Raw genomic sequence first — 21,661 nt, 5'->3', positions numbered from 1 at the left:
TATAATAAGGAGAGAGAGAGAGAGAGAGAGAGAGAGAGAGAGAGAGAGAGAGAGAGAGAGAGAGAGAGAGAGAGAGAGAGAGAGAGAGAGAGAACCGGACCGGTCATGGGTCAGTTGTTGCACCAGCTCTTGCCAGTGACGGCTGGCACTCAGGTCCGTCTTGTAGAGGCCTCGGATATGCTGGATGACCTTCTTCCTCTCCATGCCTTGTCTGAGAGACACGTTCTGAGTTATGTCTGCTGCAATCTTGGAGATGTCTTTGGACTTGCTGTCCAGTCTCTGCATTAGCCTGAGAATGAAGCATGTGTTCAAATATGGAAGGTAAACAACTATAAGCACTGATATTTTGGTGTGCCGTGCTAGCAAGAGAGCATCTGTGCACTGACCTACACAAATTGCTCATCAACCTTGAAAAGAAACTCACATTTTTTGGGCATTAACCAGTTTCTTCTCCCATGCACCTTTGCTTGTAATTCCCTCTGACTCATATTTGAGCTGTTCCTTTAAAGGACAAATATTACACCTGCTTATAACTGGCAAAGAAACGCACTTTGTGCTACAAGATATTTTGAGCGTAATGCACATGAATCTGGATGAACACAGTATATGTAAAAGGTTGTTCACATTAACGCTTTGGTGATGCATTGTGGGTCTATGTCCCCTGTGAGATGTTAGATGTGATGCCACAATGACGTAGTATTGGAACTGGAAAAGTAACCCACCTCCTTAATGGCCCTGAGGAGGTCTGGTTTGGGCGGGGCAGTGGGAGGGATGCAGCGATGGCCACACAGCTTCAGTGAGGTCATAAATGTGTTTGCTGCAACCTGCTCATCCTTAGTGAGGGAGTCTTTGTGGTCATGAAGCATCTCGTACAGGTAGAGAGCCAGCTTGGGTCCATGCTAATAAAATAAATATTAAAATCACCATCATATTATTAGAAACTTTAATTAATTAATTAATTTCATTAATTGAAGCATCTTGCATTGCATATGCAGAGTAAGAGACTGTTTTCTGTTGCTTTAGTCATATGCATTTCTCTTCAATGTTTGTCAATGGCCCTGTGTTCAGAAGCTGACCAGTGATAAGTTGTATCATGATTGCAGTGAGCATTACAACAGATGGATTACAGTCTCTACTGTACACTTTAAAAAGACAGGTGTACTTAATAATGCAATTTAAAAAGTGATGATTTCATTTATAGGTGTACATAGGCTTTGCCAGACACCCAACTCAGTTGTGAGTTTTTGACCACAGGAAAGATGACCATTGGTGACAGAAAATCATTGGGTGCTTTATAATGAACATTGACAATGGGCTAGAGAATGGCTAACACATTGTGATTGACAACACATGGGGTCCAGACTTCAGTGAGTCTGTACTTGCATGGCTATCATACATTCCTTTCTTCCTTCGACTGTTTATATATGAACTGTGTGAGGTCATGTGAGGTGACAAGGTTAGAGAATCAGAGGGGGACAGACAGAGCAAGTAAAGGAAGGAAAATCAAGCATGAGAGGCTCTTGCTGCTATGGAAACTGCAGGGGCTGGTGAGGATCATGAAGGCATTTATGTGGGCTATCTTCTATATGTCAGGCAGACCTAAAGCAGCAGCTGATTACTGCATTCACATATGAATAAAAGCAAACAGCTCTCTAATATTCACAGCTCTTATAAAGTTCAGCGAAAAAAAACAACGAAAACAAAACAAAACAAAACAGAATACAAAAGGCATCCTTAATTTCTGTACAAATATAATATCAACAAAGTCAAACATGAGTTCAGCAAGAAACAACAAACTCTTGGGAACAAAATAAGTGACAGTGTCGTAGCCCCTAATGGCTCACCTCCAGGCCAGGACTGAGGCTCTCTCTCAGGATGTCTGGATGGTTCGGCTCATGGACAAACTCTAACACCTCCTTCCTACTCTGCAGAGGAAGCGCAGGACTGAGGGTGTGCACCAGCAGACGGCCAATCTGGATCTTGAACGTGTCTCGACAAGACCAGAGAACACGGGCCCACTGCTGTCGTGGAGCTCCACCACGACCTGTACTACCCTGAGGGAGTCAGAAATCAACGCAAGTCAGTGCGGAGTCAGTTAGATCAACACAACAAATTGAATTGTTTCAATTAATCTTTAGATATAACGTTTACATAAGGAAAGGTAACTGAATAAAGAAAGTGCTAAAAAGAATAAAGTGATAAGCCCTTGCTTAAACTATATAATACATAAGCATATATCACTATTTTATACATGATACCTATGAAAGAGTCATGGGTGCCACTAACCAGACTGATCTTAATGCCCTCCATCATGAGTTTAAGGAGGTCCTTTTGGAAGCACTTCATATTGGCCAGATGGAATGGAGCAGGAAGAGTGAAGATATTCTCCTCCGATACCAGCTCACCAGGTAACGGTGTAGTCATCGTGTTATCAGGAGACTCCGGAAAGTTTAAGAGGTCGAAGAAGTCTTTACTATTGTCTGCATAATAATGCAGAATACATATTAAAACCAAGAAATGAAGGGCCAGTCAGTTCTACTGACAAACGACTGACAAAGGACAAGACAATGAACGCACACATAGTGCTTATCACTGGCTTTCCTATCTGGAGCTCTCAATCAAACACTTTTTGAAGTTCTGATATTTGCCAAGAACCAGAACAGTGAGTTATTGATTAAATTAAATTATAGGTGTGCTTTATCACAAATAATTTCATTATCCAAATTCAAATTTGTGTATTTCAAATACAGTGTAGGATGTTTTCAAATGAAACCTATACATTTACAAAACACGTTGGATTAAACTTCTAATACTTATTGGGCCACTACTTTTTTCTTTACTTTAACTCTCTCAGTAAGCCATATTTTAAGTTCATATTCATTACATTTATATTTACATTTATGGCATTTGGCAGACGCCCTTATCCAGAGCGACTTACATTTTTTATCTCATTTTTTATACAAGTGAGCAATTGAGGGTTAAGGGCCTTGCTCAGGGGGACCTCAGTCATGGCTTCAGGTTTGGGAATCGAACCCGGGACCCTCCGGTCACAAGACCAGTTCCCTAACCACCAGGCCATGACTGATTGTGAGCCATTTACATTCATTGTGAGTTTTCATTCAGTGCAGTGTGTAAGCTTGTAACTTTGAACAGCATAAATGCTCTGCTGCTGGCATAAACTGAAAAAGCATACATTTAAAAAGCTGACCTAATAAAATTTTTTGCACATATACTGAGAATTACCGTAGTATATGATTCTGTTGATGGCCAGCACGACAAGCCTCTGCAGTCTCTGGATGAGCTCCGTCTCGCTGGCTCTGATGGGATTTTCCTGGCTCATGCGTCGCTGCATCATCTGGGTTAGCTCGTCACTGGCCACCGAGCGCATCCGCGTTAGCAAGGAGTCCGACTGGGCTAAGGAGAACCTTCGCAGACCTGGGACACACATGGACACACGCATACACACATAGAAGATACAAAATCACACATTCACACTAAAGAGATGCAAGCACCACATAATGAGTTCATGAAGCATAAGAATTAAAATTGTAATAATATATATTTTTCCTTCCCCAAACAGACTGACTGTATGACTGTATGTTTATTTCAGTGTCTGTCCTTTTCTGAAATCCAAACCTTCAATAACACAACACCATGGCCCCTTGCAGGCATTTCTGTGGCCTCGGGCCCTCACTCAGACATGCAGTAGTTCCATATTAGGTATCAAAGCTCAGTAATCACACACTGAGGCACCAGTAATCTCTTCATATACTGGGCAAAGTAAGAGCAGTCATGCAGGTAAGTTGTGAGTTCTGCACACAGAGCCAGTAATGTGAGAGGGTGCAGGGCACACATGGGTTGTCCATTTAGGGCACACATGGGCTGAAGGACTACCTGTGTTGTAGGGCATAACAAAGGAAGAGAATCCGGTGGGGGAAGGGAGGGATGTGTCCAGGGACAGGAAGTTGAATGCAGGGGGCAAAGGAATCTGGCCATAAGAGCAGTAGTGTTGCCGGGGGATACGGGGGATTATGGAGTCTTTCAGGTCCACTGAGCCTTGCGGGCAGGTATGGTTAAAACAAACAAACAAACAAACAACCCTTGAACATCCACAAGTACCTGACATCCAGTTCCCTGTCACTGAGTATCTCAGCAATCCTACATATTTATCACATGCTAATAATCAACATTTTGTTCTTAAAACACATGCAGTGGAACTAAAGGGAAACTAAAGCTTGAAATATATATTTTTAAACCAGCTTCTGGCATTAGGTGCTGTAATAGAAGGAAAATATACACTGGTTATCAGACTACACTGGGAACCTCTGGTTGATCAGGTCCAGCTAGAAGCCCCTTAAATGTCATGAACAGAAACACGTACATCAAGATGGGATTCAACCTTTCATTACACAAGAAACATAGTGGTAACTGTTCAGGTCTGACCCAGGCTGAGACAGGGGTTGCTCACCTGGAATGCTTTTGCGCTTTTGATGCAGAGCAGGATGCGTTGGGCCAGGGGCAGGAGAGGAGGCGCTTCCCTTCTGAGGGTCCTGATGGGCTGTTGTCTTAATAAAGTCAATGGCTGTTTGGAGAACGCGGAACTGCAGAGCCATGGCCATTTCTGATTGGAGAGGAGGGGCACAGCCTTGCAGATCTATCTATGGCACACAGGAGCATACTTGTTCAACAAGGTTTAGTGATGGTGTGTGTCTTACCCTGTGTGTGGGGGACTTTGCTGCTCTGCATGAAGCCCAGCAAGGTGATGAGATCCTCAATGATGCGGAAGTATTGGGAGCCAGAAGAACTGCAGGCATGGATGGTCACTGCAACCAGCAGCTGCTGAATATCACACACCAGCAGCTTGTAATCATTTGGAGGAATTCTGTAAGAACATGTGCACATTTTAACTTTAAAATTCACATTTTTTTTTTTTACATGACTTGGATTTGAGAATGTGGTTATATATGCAAGTAAAAAAAGTCAAGTTTCCATTTCATACCACAAGCTAAACAGATTCAATTATATATGTCTATTTTTATGGTTAAGCTTAGCACCCTTTAGACTAATGTAACAAAGACTGATGTCAATTTGAGAGAAACCTTCAGTTAATGGTGAACAGGGTCTTAAAAACATTTCCACACCACAAGCACTTCAGGTTCTGAAGGATGAAGGCTAGGCTATTCTGAGCCTCTGTTATCTGGAAATAATTTAATAGGTTTAAATGGCTTTCTCAAGGCATATTGTGCATACAACTTTAAATTTTTTATTTCAGCACAGTGAGTCAAGATGCTCAGTGGCTCTCAGAAAAAAAAACTTTATTTGCCACCTGTGACCATTTTAAAACTTTCAAAGCAAAAAGGTATAAAGACTTTGGACAGAGTCCACTACATGCATTTACCCGCTCTCCAAGCCATTGAGGGTGGACACCGTGTTGATGAGCACATAGAGTAGGCCATGATCCAGCAGGATGTCAGCCAGTTTGGGGCAGGCATTCAGAAGCTGTAGCAGTACACACAGTACGTTGTGGACCAATGAATTCTCATACAGCGAGTTCTCCAGCAAGCCAAGCATAGGCACCACGGAGCGTTTCCTGAACGCAGAGATGCACTCCATGTCCTCCAAGTCGAGACTGAAAAATGGAGAGGGGTAAGCAAAAAAACCCTCAAAATGAAAAAAGGGTTTCCAGGTTTCAGTGGTTAAGTGTGAGTGATGCCTTAGAAACCACAAAGATTAAATAGAGCTGATTGCTAAGTATGAGTATAAGTACAATCTAAGTATGTTCAGTGATCATTTTAGGATGGTAAAAATGTGAAGTAAAACATAAGAGTATATGTACTCACTCCTCCTCTAAGCTAACGGGCCGGCCAAACAGCATCTCCAGGAAACACTCCAGCACGCCCTGAGTACCCTGGTGCAGGTACAGCTGGTTGGCCAGCAGAGAGAAACCGTGGTTCCTTAGAAACTTCTCCTTCTGTTCTTTCTGGGCTCGACTAAAGTATGCATCAAGCAGCTGCGGGCACACACACGTTGGTGCAGGATGTAAAAATGTGAGAACAAAAAACAGCATTATGTTTATAATAGAGGTTGTATACGCATAATAGTGACATGGCAATCCAATAACAGCATAAGTTTAATCTAGTCCTCTAAAAACAAAAAAAAGGTCACTGCTGCCTGACCTTCTGACCCTCTGCCTGACCTTCTGACACTCTCCTCTCTTTTATAAGGACAGCTTTATTTATAAATTTTTCTCCCTTTCTTTCTTTGAGCCACACTTGTTTCATCACATGCCTGGTTCATTTGGTTTGGTGAGGCTTGTTCTGCTCTAGTTCTATTTTAGTGAATTTGATACCTTGTCACTACTAAAATATTCCTTATTTTTCTTTATGCATTTTTTGTTTGTCTCTGCACAATACTCAAACTGTTCAAAAGTGATTCTAAAGTGGTAGTCCTAATTTAATGAATGGACATTTTTTCAGCTAATGGTGTCCACAACAAATCTTCAATAAATCAATTTTGACTTCTATTTTGCTAAGGTTTTCATAATGCTACACAGATTACCACAAATTTTTTACATCTACATACAAGTGGATAAATGGAAATATACCTGCTGGGTGCTAACAACAGATGAGAAGTAATACAAGATATGCAAACCTGATCTGGACAGGTCAGGATAACATTTTAGTGAGAACTCTATTGTTGTATTGTTTTATTTAACCAATATTTATCAATACTATTATGTCAGTACTATTGAGTAATAAGTATAAGAAAAGTAGAAAGACTCATGGAAATGTGCAGGAACACCACTAAAGTATCACTTTCTTCTTATTATTATTTACAATTAAGTTACAAATTCAGTCATTAGGACATCAGACTTGCACTGGGCACTTAATACTGAATCCCAACAGGTTAGGAGCCAAATTCCAGCCACTACACAAGCAACAAAACCATGGTATTCAGTGGGAGAGAAGGTGTTCCTTCCAAAGACTCAAGGAGCCATCCAATATGTGCAACTGAGTTATAAAAAGAATACTTAGGTAATGCCGGTGCTAGCAAGACCACTTGCAATTATGCGTTGTTCATGTCAATCATAGTTTAAAGAAAAGAAAAAAAAAAGATTAACATATGTTCATGAACTTTGCAGCTTAGGAGTTGTAACCATACCTATCAATTTCATGTTCTCTTTTAGAGAAATCTAGAAAGCATGCTGTGTTTTTTAATTCACTTTTTGTTCATTGAAAGCCTGATAAACTTAAATTGAAAGTAACATAGTAAGCTCCCAATTTTAACTTAATTTGTGTTGTTGCTAGTATAGGTTTCGTGTTTCATTTCAGAACTGAAATATTTCTTCTGTATTTCATAGAACATCAAGCTGCTCCTCAGACATATACAGCCCATGGTTCACCTGCCACAGCTTGTTACGCGTTGGAATGCGAACCCGCACACAACGAGTGTAATGTTGAACAGGGAAGACCCAAATGCCGATCACAAAATAAAACAGTGAACTGAAACCTCCGCCAAAAGGAATTCGGGAAAAGCGCCAAAAGAAAAAACCTCCGTGAAAGGGAAGAACGGAGGAAAACTCTAAACAGAAAGAGAAACCAAAAAGATCACGGAAAACTCAACGCGAGGAAACCAAAACAAAAGAAACGAACTGAAGACGACAAGAGAAGTAGCTGGCTCTCAAACCACGACTGGGATCAAACGAAAAACCCTTCCCAAAATAACAAACCAAACTGGATAGAGAAACAACAGGGCTGGAAAACTAATGGCCGGAAGTGGCGAAGAGGTGAGCAAACTCGGAAACGATAGGGAAAACAGCAAACATGGTAAGTGCAACGAAGAAACAGAACACAAGGAGAGGCTGGCAGAAAGCGCGTGGAGACGGCAACAAACAACTCAGCAATGAGACGCTGCAGCCGTCCTCCTAAAATAGGGAGGAGAACAGCTGCAGGTCATCATTTCTGATTGCGCGTTTGCGAACGTGTTCGTGAACTAATGGCAGTCTGGGTGTGAGCGCTGGTCCGCGAACGAGGCAGTCCTCAGACATATACAGCCCATGGTTCACCTGCCACAGGGCAGTCATGGCCTGGCGGTTAGGGAACTGGTCTTGTGACCGGAGGGTCGTGGGTTCGATTCCCAAACAGGCCATGACTGAGGTGCCCTTGAGCAAGGCACCTAACCCCAACTGCTCCCCGGGCGCCGGGCTAGGGCTGCCCACCGCTCTGGGCACGTGTGATCCACAGCCCCCTAGTAATCACTAGAGTGTGTGTGTGTGTGTTCTGACTGCACAGATGGGTTAAAAGCGGAGGATAAATTTCGATTGGGGTGTAAAAAATCACAATTGACAAAATATGGCACATTTCATTTCATTTGAGTGTTGGCTCGGGAGCGAGCACTAGCTCGCGAGTCCTCTCCTGTGGCGACAGGAGGAGCGGCTCCAGGTACAGCCCTGACACAGCTGAAGTGAATAAATATGTTGATTATGTGTAAGCCATTGGACTGTCTTGCTGTAAACCAGGCATGGGCTCTGTTCGAGATAGCCTACTACATACTGGATACTGCATACTGGTCCTCGTAGTAGTATGCAGTACAGTTTCCAGTATGCGACAAAAGCAAAGCATACTACGGGGTCACGTGAATGTAGCGTTGCATGATGGGATGCAGTACACCACGAAGATAGCTCTGTTCGCGTACTGGAATATTTTGCGGAAGTAGTAGGTCATCCGGGTACGTTTCCCGTACTGGAAAATTTCATTTTGGTCACATACTACATACGGCATACTGATTTGGGGCTCGATCAGTACGCCAGTAGTATGTAGTAGGCTATTTCGAACACAGCCTTAGTTAGGGTTAGCTTTAACTATATGCTCTAATAAGTATGTTATTAATAGTATGTTATTAAAGACTTAGCAGTAGAGCATAGTACCACACAAAATACATACATCAGTTGGGAAGCAGCTTCATTCTTTGCACACTATGACTATGAAACAGCCTAATGACTATGTAAGGAAGTGTAAGGCAAACAAAGAGCAAAAAAAACATAATAGTGCTGCTCTGAAACAGGCTGCTTTTGAGAACAAGGTGCATAACAAATACCTAAAAAGTTTAATCCAACAATCACAGCCATTGAACAAACCCTTGGAGACACCATTTACACAGTCATTCTCTCTCTCTCTCTCTCTCTCTCTCTCACACACACACACACACACACAGAGGAGAAAGTGCTGTCAACTACATAATCTGCCTCCTAAATAAGGAAAAAGCAGACCTGTCTACAGCTAGAAAAACTAATGCATAAGCCAAAGACAGTCAAGATGGGCTGCACAAACAACCTTCATAAACATTCTGATGTCAACATCTCAAGATAACAAAACAATAATAACAAGGAAAAACAAGAGTCTGAACACTAGAATTACACCAGTGTAACAGGACTGATGCTTTTAGTTGCTCCTGTGTATATTCATCCAACATACTGTGCAATGTCTTTAAATAAATAATTAGACTTTAAATATTAGTTTGATCTCATACAAGTTTGATCTTAGAAACGATCTGTCTGATTCACCTGAGGTTACTCTGTTCAGGTGGGATTAGTTTTGCATCTTGAAGTGGGATAACAATAATAATGTAATTATTACCTGCAGTCCTCAGTAATAATAGATCCAGATGATAACCCCATTATTTTGAGCAAATTGACATGTCAGTAAATATGACTGTCACGGTGAGGCGGCCCCCTACCGGCCGCCTCCGTCCACAGCGGCTGTTGTTGTTGTTGTCTGGTGACGTCATGTGCGTCCCTCAGGTGGGCGGAGCCTCACCTGAGGGTCGTTTGTTTGCCTATATATGTCTTGTCTTTGTACCAGTTGACCGCTGGTCATTATATCCTTAATTTAGAGATGCACGGGTTTTAGGTGCACACTTTCTATTAAACCATAATTTTTCCCTGAGACTTGGCGTGATCTCTTCCTTTTCGTTGCTCACCCCTGCCCGTCACAATGACATCTTGTGACAAAGAAGTTGTCATGGAATGGAAGAGCCTGAGGACATACTTACTTGACATATATATTATATTAGAGGTGTCTACAACTAAGGATTTTCATAGTTGAATCTGATTAGTCAGATTTTCCCTTTAGTCGACTAATAGTCTAATTGGGTTTTTTTTTTTATTTTTTATCTAGAGCACCTTAAACGGGATCCCGTTCTCATTCAGGACTTTTTTCCACTTCAAAGTAAAAACCTAAAACACTCAGATAAATGAATAAACATGGTAGGTTGGCTTTATTCAGATTTTTTATTTTTTTTATGAAACATTAGAGAACATTAAAAAAGTCACAGTCAGTGCGCATATCGAACTGTCAGATAGGCACTGTGCAAAATGTCAAAAATATTTTAAATCAAATATGCCTGCCTGAAAATGTGAAAAAAATTGCCACACAACAGCAAAAAATATAAGGAAAGGTTCAAGTAACGGGGTTTAAAAAGCAAACAACAAAAAATGTTTATAGGCTTACTTGCCGAGACGCACCACGACACGATACGACACGACCGAAACAACAACGGCTGAACTGTTTTTTTTTCCGCCTTACGTGTTTTAAATGGTTGGTTGTTGTCGTGTGAAATGAAACACGTTGATGACATAACTTGCAGTTTACTTTGTTTGATTCATCTTTATCTTTTTCAAAATACTCCCACACTTTTTAGTAGCCATTATAATCTTGGAAGATGCTGACTATCCTGTAGCGTGTTCAGCTGCGCTCGTTTGGATTGTGCAACTGCAGGGTGTGATTTATTAATGTGTAGTAAGGAAGATGCCTATTGTGAATGCGCACACATCATTTTAAAATATTTATTAACAGAAATGGTTTTATTATTAGGTATTATTAGGATGACTTTATTTGGCAAAAGGCTATACATAACGAAAACAAAGACATTTCATGCAACAACTAATGCTTAGCAGCATTCTTGGGCACCCCCATGCAGTCAGAATGGTACATTCGACTATGACGTTCAGGGGTAGGGGTATATATATACAGGCCCGTTGACAGTTTTGCTGGGGCCCGGGACAAGAAAGTTGTCTAGGGTTAGGGTTAACCCTAACCCTAACCCTAACCCTAACCCCCCCCCACGCTTTTTAATCACATTATTTAATGGTTGTTTATTTTCAAAACGCCCAATCTTAACGTCTTCACGTTCTCTCATGTTTCGTCCTGGAATTACAAGAGGCTCGTATTTGTTAACGTAATACAAGAGAACTGTTCAGTCTATTTGTTGTGAAACGAAGTAGTTACAGTTTCAAATATTTTCAAGTACTTTAGCCTACTTTAGCACTTTTCAAACCTGGAACACAAAGCAACATTAAAATTCGTCAGGTAAATATTTTTCCTTTCTTTTCTGCGCTCCAGATTTGTGTTTTCTTTAACTATCCACCACTGTATTTCCCGCTGTTGGGCGGGTACCACCCGGCTACGATCGGTGCTGGAGCAAACCATTTTTCAGTGGGATGCGGGGGTGTATGCACTTAATGGAAAATATGCAGATAGGTAAAAAACATATATTTTTAGCCATTGAGCTTATTTTGAGTACAGAATTTTATATTAATGAAAGATTTCAAGATTATTTAAAAAATTATAGATTTTAAATAAAAAATAAATTGCTGGGCTTTTTGATGGACCTCCCTTGCCCTGGGGCCCGGGACAACAGACACGGTTGTCCCCCCCTGTCGAGGGGGCTGTGTATATATCTATACACAGCCCCCCTGTGTATATATATATACACAGCCGCATGAGAATAGTTAACATACTGGCTAGTTAATAACATACTGGCTTCCGCACGACGTTACCCGTGATGAATTGCAGCAGAGCGGGGTAGGCATAGCACGTATAAGAACGTATAGTGATTTCTAGCTTGTACTTGTCACGCCCCCTTCTAGTCTCGTCGTTTTTATGTTTTCCTTGTTCTTGTTACGCCCCTCTGTTTCAGCTGTTCCGTGTTAGCTCGTCTTAGTTTTACAAGTGTGTGTGTATTGCCTATGTCCAGACTATACCTTGAGGGATCATTGTCGGTTCTTTATCTCCTAGTTGGTGTGTATATGTCCAGACTATACCTTCAGGGATCATTGTCGTTTCTTTATCTCCTAGTTGGTGTGTATATGTCCAGACTATACCTTTAGGGATCATTGTCGGTTCTTTATCTCCTAGTTGGTGTGTATATGTCCAGACTATACCTTCAGGGATCATTGTCGTTTCTTTATCTCCTAGTTGGTGTGTATATATAGCCTATGTTCAGACTATACCTTCGGGGATCATTGTCGTTTCTTTATTTCCTAGTTGGATGTGCACGGTATTCACGCCTTATCTGTGATTTGTGGTTCTGATTAGCTTCGTGTTTGTGTATGGTTAAAGTCTCTATTCCATTTTCAGGTTCGTAGTGTTTTAGGTTTTCAGTTCATGTTTGGTCTCTGTGTTCTCTAACGTGATATCGTGCCTGGCAATACATGTATGTTCTGTTAGACTTCATGTTCATGTATGGCCGTTACTTGCTTCCCGTGTGTTTGTTCATGTCAGTGTATGTAACAATTAGTTGTACTCTTGTTTGGTCTAGTTTTGTGCCCTTGTCATTTCCGCTGCCTTTTAGTGTATTAAGCATTAGTTCTCTATTCATCATGCCACGTCATTCGCGGTCCACTCGCGTGTCGTCTGCAAATGTAAGATGTGAAATAAAATCTAATGAGATTGTACTATCTACTTCGCATTTGTGTCCGCTCCTTGATTGCGCAACAGCCAAATCGTGAAAAAAGTATTTGAATATCTCACGAAAAAAAGTAAAATGAACTGAACTTTGAACTAGTTCATAATTAAAATTGTGAACTTTGAACGTGAACTGTTCATGAAATACTTCCACACTACTGATGTAGCTCCTCGTTTAGGAACTAAATCATTCACAGTGTGAGCACTGCTGCTCTCTCCGCTGTTGGCCATGTTTATTTTACGCGCTGCACGCACAACCTGTGTCCTTGCGTCATAATGTTGCGATATAGCGACATCCAATCGAATAAAGAAATGTACCGGTATTTTTGTGAACGATATTATATCGCCCACCCCTACTCATTACCTGTATTAATGGCACCTATTTGAAGTCGTTAACAGTATAAAAGACACCTGCCCACAACCTCAAACAGTCACACTCCAAACTCCACTATGGTGAAGACGAAAGAGCTGTCGGAGGACACCAGAAACCGAATTGTAGGCTGGGAAGACTGAATCTGCAATAGGCAAGCAGCTTGGTGTGAAGAAATCTACTGTGGGAGCAATAATCAGAAAATGGAAGACCTACAAGACCACTACTAATCTCCCTCGATCTGGGGCTCCACGCAAGATCTCAGCCCGTGGGGTCAAAATGATCACAAGAATGGTGAGGAAAAATACCAGAACCACAAGGGGGGGATCTAGTGAATGACCTGCAGAAAGCTGGGCCCAACGTTACAAAGGCTACCATCAGCAACACACTACGACGCCAGGGACTCAGATCAGATCTTGCAGTGCCAGACGTGTCCCCCTGCTTAAGCCAGGCACGTCTGAAGTTTGCTAATGAGCATTTGGATGTTCCAGAAGAGTATTGGGAGAATGTCATATGGTCAGATGAAACCAAAGTAGAACTATTTGGTAAAAACACAACTCGTCGTGTTTGGAGGACAGTGAATGCTGAGTTGCATCCAAAGAACACCATACCAACTGTCAAGCATGGGGGTGGCAACATCATGCTTTGGGGCTGTTTCTCTGCAAAGGGACCAGGACGACTGGTCCGTGTACATGAAAGAATGAATGGGGCCATGTATTGTGAGATTTTGGGTGCAAACCTCCTTCCATCAGCAAGGGCAATGAAGATGAAACGTGAGGAGATCTGCATGGAGGAATGGGCCAACATACCAGCAACAGTGTGTGCCAACCTTGTGAAGACTTACAGAAAACGTTTGACCTCTGTCATTGCCAACAGAGGATATACAACAAAGTATTGAGATTAACTTTTGTTATTGACCAAATACTTATTTTCCAATTTTCTTTAAAAGTCAGAAAAAATGATTTTCTCAATTTTTTTTCACATTTCGTCTCTCGTAGTTGAGGTCTACCTATGATGTCAATTACCGGCCTCTCATCTTTTTAAGTGGGAGAACTTGCACAATTGGTGACTAACTAAATACTTATTTTCCCCACTGTATATATACACACATACATACACACACACACACATATATACATACATACTTATATACTGTACTTTACCTGCACTTGTGGTCATATAGTATTAGATATAATGAACTAACGAACACATGTATGGAGGGGACAGAACATGTGCAAACAGCACACAGGACTGACCTTCAACACCCCCTGCTGAATGAGAGGGGAGGAGTGGTTGACCAGGACAATGAGGGCCTCTGGCTGGATCAGTTTGTCCATCACCTCCTCCAGCATAAGATCTGGCAGCAACAACAGGACACCTCTCAGCAGCTCATAAAGTCCACAGCAGATTAGTACCAAACAGCCCTCTGATCCAGATCTGGGGAAAAATAACATTCATTAACTACAACAAAATACCAATTTGATTTTGTTTGGTTTAAAGGAATGGAGTTAATCTGGGGTGCGTTTCCTGATAACGAATGATTTGAGAGATTTACGAACATATTTAAGAACATCACTTTAAGAATGCCAATTTAATGAGTGTTTCCCAAAAGCCTTCTAAGTCTTCAAATTTTTAAGGAGTTTAAGGAGTTCTTTGTTGACTCTACCTCTGCTTCTACGCTAGAAAAGCTCAGCTAGTAAACCGAACCACCGATTCACATACGTATTTTTTCATATACAGAAGCATTGCAAACCACACCCCAAATGGGATTTTTCCAAGGACAAACTCACCCAAATACTGACAGAAGTTTAGCAGGTAACGTTGCAGGACAGGATTTTTCAGTGGTGAGTGAATTTGCACCACAATGAATGCAAATTCATAGAAGTCTAGATTATGTTTATAACACGTAACGAACAAAAAACACACATGAATGAATAAAATTTATGTTTCATGTGAATTTTGGCAAATACATTTAGCATAATTTGCCTTTGTGTTTTCAAGCCAGCATGGTAAAGTCATTCTCTCATGGTCATTCAAGGCAGAGTACCTTCAGAGTAGATACCTGGTAAAACCCAGTACATATATCCACCAGCACACCATCCAAGTTGGTCCAGATTAAGGAGTCATGGGAAGTTTCAGGTCACAATGTCCATAAAGATGACTTGGTGGTTGCACAAGACTTGAACCCACGGACGTAATTTTGGGGGGGGGGGACATGTCCCCCCCCCCCACTTTTTCAAAAACCAGTTTTGGTCCCCCCCAGTTTTTACGGGTAAAGCCAAATATTTAAATAGCGATGAATCCGTCCCCCCCACTTTTGAAATCAAAATTACGTTCATGCTTGAACCATCCATATGCAGTGGTGTATGCTTCATTTCAACTGTTTCATTAGGGGGGTGTGAACACACCATACAGTCTACAGAAATACATGTTGAAATGGTGGTGTGACTTTTGTCTGGCTTATATATGTATATGATCAGTTCATTTGACTGTCATGTCAAGTCAAGCTTATTAGAGTAACTAGTTATTTCTGATGTCTGTAACTGTAGTCATTGCAAAGATTTATTTAATATATTATTTATTGACTTGATTTTTATTTTCATACTACTGCTACATTGAAAAACGTCTATCAAGTTATCGTCATTATTTGTTTGATGTGAATTAAATAACTAAAACCTGGGAGTAAAATGAAACGATATATATTTATGCTCAGATTTGAACCAATAGAACTTCATAGTGGGTTGTTGTGACACCACTAAACCCTGATTCATACAACAAAAGTTAATTTAATTCTAGGAAAATACTGACTACATTTTTCATGCTATTAGCTTTGCTTTTTCACATTAAATATGAAATTTGCGTTTTTATATTAGCAAATGTACTAATGCCATGCTTAAAACCAGTGCAAGTTTTTAAAAGGGAAATTAGCTGCCTCTATCTAATTTGAGGTAGAGCTGCATATGAGCTTCAAGTGGGTCAGAACACTCTTATTTTACAAACAATTTGTCATGTAGGGCTACGCCCCCCTCTCCTTGCTGTCACTCCGGTATCTCTGTCCCTCGTGTCTGTGTTGTTCCCTGCTCCTTGATCCCACCCAGCTTGTCTGTTGCCCTGGTTTCCCGTCTGCCACTCCTTGTTATCATCGTCCTCAGCTGTGTCTTGTTAGTTCCGTGTACTTATAGTCCCTGTGTTCCCCTAGCCCATGGGTTAAAGCAAGAAATTTTCATTTGACTGAAATTTTTTCCTGGCAAAAGACAATGCCAGCAATTACTGAAAATGTTGTGTAGTTGGGACACAGCCTCTTTTGCCTAATTCTACACAATAAACACATTTATAAAGTATATTTATCTAAATAGCCTGTGTAAGGAGAGAAAAGAGAATCTATGAAGCGACAAAATGCAACACCTGAGCAATAAATGTACATAAATGTTTATATAATGGAGATATCTGGAGGTCCTCCTCAAATTTAGTGAATCTTGGTGAGTTTTAAAAGGTATGAAGCTCTCTTGTTTTTATCAGATTCACTATGGCAAAAACATAAGCAGTAACATTAACTGCTTTAAGTAGGTATGTTACAAAAATATTAAAAGTTCAAAAATGGCAATGACAATTACTGTTGTTAAAATTATAGGATACAAGACAACTCAAAGAAATTATGCAAATAAAGTTTAAAAGAATTACAAGTATTATGATTATAGTTAGTTGTAGTATATAAGATATTTAATAAATATTTCGTGTTGGTTTATTAGGACATACATTTTGTGCTTTTGTTCATGTATTACGCCTTACGCTGTAAGTTACGGGCGGCCATGATGAACCAGATCGTCTGACCACCTGTACCGGCTCAAACAAAAAAAACAACAAAAAAAAAAACACTTTCTTATATTTCTGATTAAAAAATAAATTTCATCAGAATAAAGAAAAAATACTTAATTTATCTTGCATCTACCTCTAAAGCTCTTCCGATGTCTGAAATGCAGGCGGTCCTCGGGATACGACGTCGATACGTCGTAAATCGGAACATGCGTACATACTGTATGCAGTTATCCTATCCTAAAGCTAGGTTTAGGTTTAAGCTAGGTTTATACTTTCGCGAGTGACCGTAGCGCGCGGCTCCGCACACCTCGGGTGAACCTCCGCGAACGGCGGAGGCGTCACGTTCTTTACAGTGTTGTCCGAAACGATATATGGTAGTATAAAGAAACACCCCTCAAAAACAGATGAACATTTACCTGATGAATTTTAATGTTGCAGTGTTCTAGGTTTGAAAAGTGCTGGAATTTTAGGCTAAAGTGCTTGAAAATACTTGAAATTGTAACTACTTCGTTTCACAACAAATAGCTGTCTGACTGAACAGTTCTCCTGTATTACGTTAACAAATACGAGCCTCTTGTAATTCCAGGACGAAACATGAGAGAACGTGAAGACGTTAAGATTGGGCGTTTTGAAAATTAACAACCATTAAATAATGTGATGAAAAAAAGCTAATTTCGAATCATTTCAAGTATATGTATAAACATTTAACTTAATTAAGTTTAACGTGCTGGGAAATATTGAAATGGATTTTGAAAATGACGTACAAGTGCTTTAATTCCACCTTGTATAGGTGTATGAACCCTGCAAACATGACTTTGTTCATTGCGCTGAGGCGCGGCGCGTGCGAAGTTACAAAATTCGAGAGGTGCACAACGCGCATGGGCGGAGCCACCGTGATTGTGTCATTTTCGCTGCGCTGATCCTCGCGCCACTCGCGATGCATTAATTATAAACTTAGTTTTACTATTATGATCTGACGGATTTTTTTTTCTCCAAAATTACAAATGACGGAAATCCGTCGTGGTGACGGAGAACTTTAACCCATGCCCTAGCCCCTTGTCGGTTATTCGTTCTTTCATGGATTAATGTTCGATCTTGGTTTGGTGTTTGTGATTTTGTGCTCTGTCATCGCTGCCTTGTGGGTATCGTATTCTCCGTTGTCTGCTCCCTGTTCAGTGTTACCCTGCCCTGTTTTGTGACTGTCTGTGATCACGCCCTTGTATTTGTCAAACATGGATGGCTCACCCGTTATGACCCCTGCCTGTGACTATGACCTCGATTATGGAATGCCCTGTAATAAATCTAGCTCTTCTCAGCGTTTGTGTCCGCCTCCTTGCTCCACAGTGCGAGCTGCGTTACACAAGTGTAAACGTGACGTTAGTTACGGTGAGTTTTGGGAAACACTCGTAAATTTAGAAATATTCTTAAGTGCGAGGTTACGAAGTACTTAGCATTACGAACGTTTTAGGAAATGCACCCCAGTTTTTCAATAATGATATTGGTTTGTAGCATTCATTTCTACATTAAAATGTTCATGTTTAGCATACATCACTTGTAATGAATCACTTTGGTTATAAGTATAGATACATACAAGTATAGATAAGTATAGGTTATAAATATATATACATTGTGAAGAACAACAAATCATGATTAAATGCTCAGTCTGCCCTACCCACATTATTGTCCTTATCAAGCTGACTTTACAACTGGTGTCAGCCATGTGTGTCCATTGTAACAACATCTTGAGTGCACAGGAGGCCATGACCAGAACTCAGTAAATAATGCACTGAATCCCTAGCTTTTCTTTCAACATGGAGTCCATAGTACACCAATCAAAATTTCTTTATAAATATTATAGATTTATTTATAGCACTTTTTATAATAGTTGTTGTCACAAAGCAGCTTTACAAGTGTCTGAGTCCAAGCCCCCAGTGAGCAAGCCAAGGGTGACAGTGGCAAAGAAAAACTCCCTAAGAGCATGAGGAAGAAACCTTGAGAGGAACAAAGACTCAGGGAGGGAACCCATCCTCCTCTGGCCAATGATGATCACCATGACAATAATTTCAGAGAAGTATAAGAAGTAAACATTCACAAAAAGTCTTGACTTGCCCATTGCAAGTCTGCATTGTTTTGGTGATATTAAGAAAGAGTAAACAATAAAAAAGCTAAATTAAAAAGCTAAAAGTCATTATTCAGATCTGTTAACTGAAGCAATGTGTTTTTGAAGTAAACAGAAGAAAGTTAAAAATGATGCAATTTGTAAATGTTTGCTGTAAAACACTACATTTTCACGAGTGCAAGAAGAAAAAAGTGCAAGAAGAAAAGATTTGTTAGTTGATATCTCAAGTGTTTTAAAACTGAGCCTTGCAGACCTCAATAAAACAAGTGATTAAACAAAAAAGTTAACAGGCATATCATTGAAGAAGGTGAAGAACTGAGGATTTAAGAAGTGATAAAGTGCCTCCTACCTGTCATAGCCAGTGGACTCAGCCTTGTTGTGTGCCCGGTCATAGCCAGGGGAGTAGGTGTAGCTCTCCCAGTCATCAGTTGGGGCAGGACGGTCAGTCACACTTGGCCAGCGAGCGATGGCCAGAGAGCCATTCTGTGCTGGGAAGGCCAGGCCCAGGCTGGCCAGGTTGCTCTGGCTCCTTTGAAATGACTGAATGCCTTTTAGGCTGTCCGGCCTGCGTGGAGCTTCCTCCTCGGTCAAATGCAGGCGCTCCTCCAATTCTGTGCTAACACTGCCCTCCACTGAGCTGCTTGCTGGAGCCTCCTGCTCCTCTTCCATGCTGACCGAGGGAATCCGGGGGGCATCGTCAACCCCAACTCCAGAGGGCATGCGGGGGCCCTCCTCAAACTCAACACTGATCCCAGGAAGCATCTGGGGGCTCTCCTCAACACCAACCCTGACCCTGGAGGGTATCCGAGAGGCCTGCTTTATCCCTTGCATGTCTTGGGAATCGCAGATGGTCTTGGCCGACTCACAGCTGCTTAAAAGGTTTTCATCTTTACCTGTCTTCAGAGTCTCTGTGCTGCCAAGGGCCCGCTGTGTAGTGAGGGACACATCCATGTCTGGATAAGGGGATTCAGATGAGCCTTGGTGGTGTAGATGGAGCAAAAGGGCTGGGGAGGAGTAAGGAGAGGAAGACGTGCTTGTGGTGGGAAGGAATGAGCTAGCACTGCCATGCTCCACTGAAGAAGGCTGGTGCACTGTGGAACAAAGTTATTCCATTAGTACAGGTGGGTGACAAAAGGTCTGACAAAGCTCCAGCAACACCAAAAAGACTAGCATTAGCAGCAATGTACTGGGACCATTTAAACATTTACAATAAACAAACATTTAAAATTGTAATTGTAAATTAAAACTAGTGAAAAAAAACTAGTGATTTGATGGGCCCCCCTGGCCTTGGGGCCCGCCCGGGACAACAGACCCGGTTGTCCCCCCCAGGCGCCGGGGCTGGTTATAATATACAATATAACAAATAACATAATTGTCTTCCCATGCTCTTCCTTTGAAATGCTTTGCTAGTCTGGCTACAACCATTCATGCAGCAGTGTTTGATATCAGTCTTCTTTTAATCAAAAGTAATTCATGTTGGTTTTATTTGTTAAATAATTTTCATTCCAAATCTTCCACTGAAGCAACCACCAAACATTTTATTCCGAGGTTTATTATTATTATTATTATTATTAGGGGTGACCTGCAATGGTTGCTGATTCGACTATACCCCCTAGTCGACTATGAACGTCATAGTCGAATGTACCATTCTAACTGTACGGGGGTGCCCAAGGATGCTAAGAATTAGTTGTTACATGAAATGTCTGTGTTTTCGTTATATATAGCCTTTTGCCAAATAAAATCATCCTAATTTCTGTTAATAAATATTTTAAAATGATATGTGCGCATTAACAATAGGCATCTTCCTTACTACACATTAATAAATCACACCCTGCAGTTGCACAATCCAAATGAGCGGAGTTGAACACGCTACAGGATCAGCATCTGCTGAGATTATAATGGCTACTAAAAAAACTTCAAAAGTATTTTGAAAAAGATAAAGATGAATCAAACAAAGTAAAGTGCAAGTTATGTCATCAACGTCTCATTTCGCACGACAACAAAAAACTGTTCAGCCGTTTGTCGTGTCGTCTCGTCGTGGTGCGTCTCGGCAAGTAGGCCTATAAACATTTTTTGTTGTTGTTTGCTTTTTAAACCCCGTTACTTGAACCTTTACTTATAATTTTTTTCTGTTGTGTGGCAATTTTTTTTATATTTTCAGGCAGGCACATTTTATTTCAAATATTTTTGACATTTTTGCACTGCACACTGACGGTCAATGTTCTCTAGCGTTTCATAAAAAAATAAATAAGTAAATAAATAAAAGCTGAATAAAGCCAACCTACCACGTTTATTCATTTATCTGAGTGTTTTAGGTATTTACTTTGAAGTGGAAAAAAGTCCCGAATGAGAACGGGATCCTGTTTAAGGTGCACTAGATATAAAAAAAAAAACCCTGATTCGACTATAAGTCGACTAAAGGGAAAATCTGACGAATCAGATTCGACTATGAAAATCCTTAGTTTCATCTAATTATTATTTAGGTATGGTATGTGTAATCTCCTGAAATTGCTAAGAATCTCTCCATTTTTTAAACATTGCAAGACAAGGCTTTTTTTTTTTAAAGCTTTTTGGTTTTGGTTATGGTTTTTCTACACATTTCAAATCATGTTT

At 40.8% G+C, this 21,661-nt stretch overlaps 1 protein-coding gene across 13 annotated transcripts in view; it reads right to left on the bottom strand.

The window, feature by feature from the left end:
* Nucleotides 1-21,661, bottom strand: part of lyst (lysosomal trafficking regulator) — a 123,240-nt gene that overhangs the window by 29,777 nt on the left and 71,802 nt on the right. For 9 of the 13 annotated variants that reach the window (XR_013121389.1, XM_076975166.1, XM_076975171.1 and 6 more), the window contains 13 exons: nt 19,398-20,139; nt 14,370-14,550; nt 5,841-6,010; nt 5,399-5,629; nt 4,716-4,882; nt 4,469-4,621; nt 3,895-4,056; nt 3,244-3,435; nt 2,287-2,480; nt 1,845-2,054; nt 723-899; nt 425-501; nt 101-289 (listed from right to left, as the gene is read on the bottom strand). Coding sequence is in view for 12 of the 13 variants with exons in the window: in XM_076975166.1 (XP_076831281.1) it covers nt 101-289; nt 425-501; nt 723-899; nt 1,845-2,054; nt 2,287-2,480; nt 3,244-3,435; nt 3,895-4,056; nt 4,469-4,621; nt 4,716-4,882; nt 5,399-5,629; nt 5,841-6,010; nt 14,370-14,550; nt 19,398-20,139 (2,845 nt within the window). In the remaining variant the exon portion in view is untranslated. The remainder of the gene's footprint in view (nt 1-100; nt 290-424; nt 502-722; nt 900-1,844; nt 2,055-2,286; nt 2,481-3,243; nt 3,436-3,894; nt 4,057-4,468; nt 4,622-4,715; nt 4,883-5,398; nt 5,630-5,840; nt 6,011-14,369; nt 14,551-19,397; nt 20,140-21,661) is intronic. The other 4 variants (XM_076975173.1, XM_076975174.1, XM_076975178.1 and 1 more) reach the window with 2 other exon arrangements.

The sequence above is a fragment of the Brachyhypopomus gauderio genome, chromosome 15 (assembly GCF_052324685.1).
Source record: "Brachyhypopomus gauderio isolate BG-103 chromosome 15, BGAUD_0.2, whole genome shotgun sequence".
In the NCBI taxonomy this organism is placed as follows: domain Eukaryota; kingdom Metazoa; phylum Chordata; class Actinopteri; order Gymnotiformes; family Hypopomidae; genus Brachyhypopomus; species Brachyhypopomus gauderio.
The sequence above is the reverse complement of the archived record's forward strand: the minus strand, read 5'-3'. Positions and strand labels throughout refer to the sequence as shown.